Consider the following 2,313-nt stretch of genomic DNA (forward strand, 5'->3'; position numbering starts at 1 on the left):
GCGCCGTCCCTCTTATTCCTCCTTCTCTGAACAAGCTGCGCCGCGGAGAAATTCGCTGGCAAAGCACATGGGAGATGCCGGTGCCGTTCGGACACGTGCCCCCGGAGCATCCCTCCACGGGCGCGTGGAAAGGCGGGATTCGCGGATGTGCGGAGCATCCGCCACCTCCGGGGCATCCCAGGACTTCCTCTCAGCCCCCCGTGACCTGGGAGCAGAGGCCAGGCGGCACCGAGATCCGTCCTTCCACGCCGTGCCCCCTCTGCCCGCAGTGCCACGGCCAGTGCGTGCAGAGGCCTCCCGGGGCCTCGCGGACCACGTCTCGCTCGTGGGGTTTTTGCCCTGGATGGGTGGGGAGACTCAGCACCACCACCCGAGGAAGCTCCCTCACGGAAACAAGAAGGGGGGCGAGTATAAACGTTTATTCCGAGACATCGCTTGTACAGGCACCGCACCCGCGGATGGGAAGAGGAGCGGGTGGGGGCAGCTCCAGGCCCCCGGAGAGGACGGGCGGGAGCAGAGCCAGGCCCCTGGGGCGGGCAGGGGCTTCTCGCCCTCTGGGACTCCAGCGCATCTCACTCTGTCCCGGCAGCCTCCCCGTGCGCCCGGGTGTAACCTGCAGTGTCCGCGGTCATAAATAGGATTTTTTCAGGCGGGACGAGTCTCTACAGCATGGAGGGGTGCTGGCCTGGGGGCAGCCCGAAGGCATTGGGGTGGGAATGGCCGAGGAGGTTGAGGTAGTGGCGGTCCAGCCCCTGCACGGAGGAGAGGAAGGTGCTGCGCTGCTGGCCGGGGCTGGCGAGGGGCACGGCGGCGCTGGGCAGGTGATAGGGCAGGGAGGGGCTGCGGGCAGTGCCGTGCCAGGGGAATGGCCCCCCCGAGGACGGCTGGAGCACGGCCTCGGCGGGGCTGTGGCCGTGCCCGGAACACTCGGGCCCGGGGTGCAGCTGGTAGGAAAAGTCCGGCTCCGGAAGGGAGCCCAGGGAGGTGAAAAGGGGCTCAGTGACGAAGCGCGCTTTGGACTGGAGGAAGGCCAGGATGCGGGCGTACTTAGTGTCTTTGGTCTCCATCCTCTCCACCGTCGTCAGGTAGTGCACCAGGTTCTTCATGCACTCGTGGTAGCCGTAGTGGAAGTAATTGGCGAACTCGGAGAGCAGCTCTGCTGGAAAGTAAGAGACAGGGACCCGAGCTCCTTAGGGTCTGGCCACAGGAGGAAGGGGGAGGGCCGCCCCCACGCCCCAAGTGACCCGGCGGGGGCCCCGGGAGGCCGCTCCCGCCCACCTACCCTTCTCTCGTCCGCGGGGGAAGTCTGCCGAGTGCAGAGCCCGCAGGTACTGCACCGTCATCTCCAGGATTTCCGCTTTCTCCAGCTTCCCCGAGCTCTGCAACGGGCAGAGCAGGTGGGCATCACCTCTCCCCTGTGGCTACTCTGCGCTCTGCCGGGCCGCCCCCAGCCCCCCCCCCCGCATCGGGGGGATGTCGCAGCGCACCGGGGAGAAGGGCGTAGGGGCTGCTCCCCCCCGCCTACCTGCTTGGCCAGAGCCATGGGTACTGTCTTCCCCAGCTCGGTGAGGCAGCGGTTGATGCGGTCCCTCCTCCGCTTCTCAATCACTTTGTGGGAAACCGGCGTCCTCTGCAAAACATATGGGGCGCGTTAGTGGAGCAGGAGTAAGCAGTCGGATCTAGTCTCGCCGGGACAGTCGGCCACGGCCCCGACCCCTCCAGCCCGCTCCGAGCAGCGGTGCCGATCACGGCGCAGCCCCGGGAGGGATGATGCTCCGGCGGCGGGTCCTCCCCGCGCCGCCTCAGTGGTTCCCGTCCGTGCGGACGGCCCCGACAGGACAGGAAGGTTTTTGGGGGCGTGGGATAGATTTTTTTTTTCGGGGGGGAGCTTTTCGAAGGGGAAGGCGGTGAGGGGGCCGGGGCCAGGTCCACCCGGCCGCCCCACAGAGCCATGCGCGCAAGACGGGCGGCGACTCACCCTCCGCTCCTTGAGTTTGGAGGCCATGGTGGGCACTGCATCCCCGCTCTCTCCGGGCCCCTTATAAAGCCATCACTTCTTGGGGGGGACCCCGGGGGGCCTCCACGGGCCCGCTGATCCCATAGGATTAGGAACGAGCGGCGCTGGGGGAATGTATGCATTAAAGATCAGGGTGGAAGGGGGCGAGGGGATGAGGGGGAATTTTTTCTTCTCTTCTTCCTTTCCCCCCCCCCTTCGCCCCCTTCCACGCAGCCGGGGGCGGCCCAGCTGTGTCGCCCCACGTGGACCTCGGGGACACACGTGACGATCCCACAATAGCGGCGGGGATGGGGCCG

General features: G+C 67.2%; 1 protein-coding gene across 2 annotated transcripts; it reads right to left on the reverse strand.

The window, feature by feature from the left end:
* Nucleotides 1-438: 438 nt before the first annotated feature.
* HELT (helt bHLH transcription factor) lies at nucleotides 439-2,285 on the reverse strand. Of its 2 annotated transcripts, none has more exons than XM_027636084.1 (4): nucleotides 1,979-2,285; nucleotides 1,526-1,630; nucleotides 1,283-1,379; nucleotides 439-1,156 (listed from the first exon to the last, which is right to left on the reverse strand). In XM_027636084.1, exons 1-4 carry the CDS (start codon nucleotides 2,003-2,005, stop codon nucleotides 663-665), a joined length of 723 nt encoding a protein of 240 aa, XP_027491885.1. In that variant the 5' UTR covers nucleotides 2,006-2,285; the 3' UTR covers nucleotides 439-662. The 2 variants fall into 2 exon arrangements, with proteins under 2 accessions (XP_027491885.1, XP_027491884.1); XM_027636083.1 differs by having other exon boundaries at nucleotides 439-1,159.
* Between the last annotated feature and the right edge of the window lie 28 nt (nucleotides 2,286-2,313).

The sequence above is a fragment of the Corapipo altera genome, unplaced genomic scaffold (assembly GCF_003945725.1).
Source record: "Corapipo altera isolate COAL_440 unplaced genomic scaffold, ASM394572v1 22b, whole genome shotgun sequence".
Taxonomy (NCBI): Eukaryota; Metazoa; Chordata; class Aves; order Passeriformes; family Pipridae; genus Corapipo; species Corapipo altera.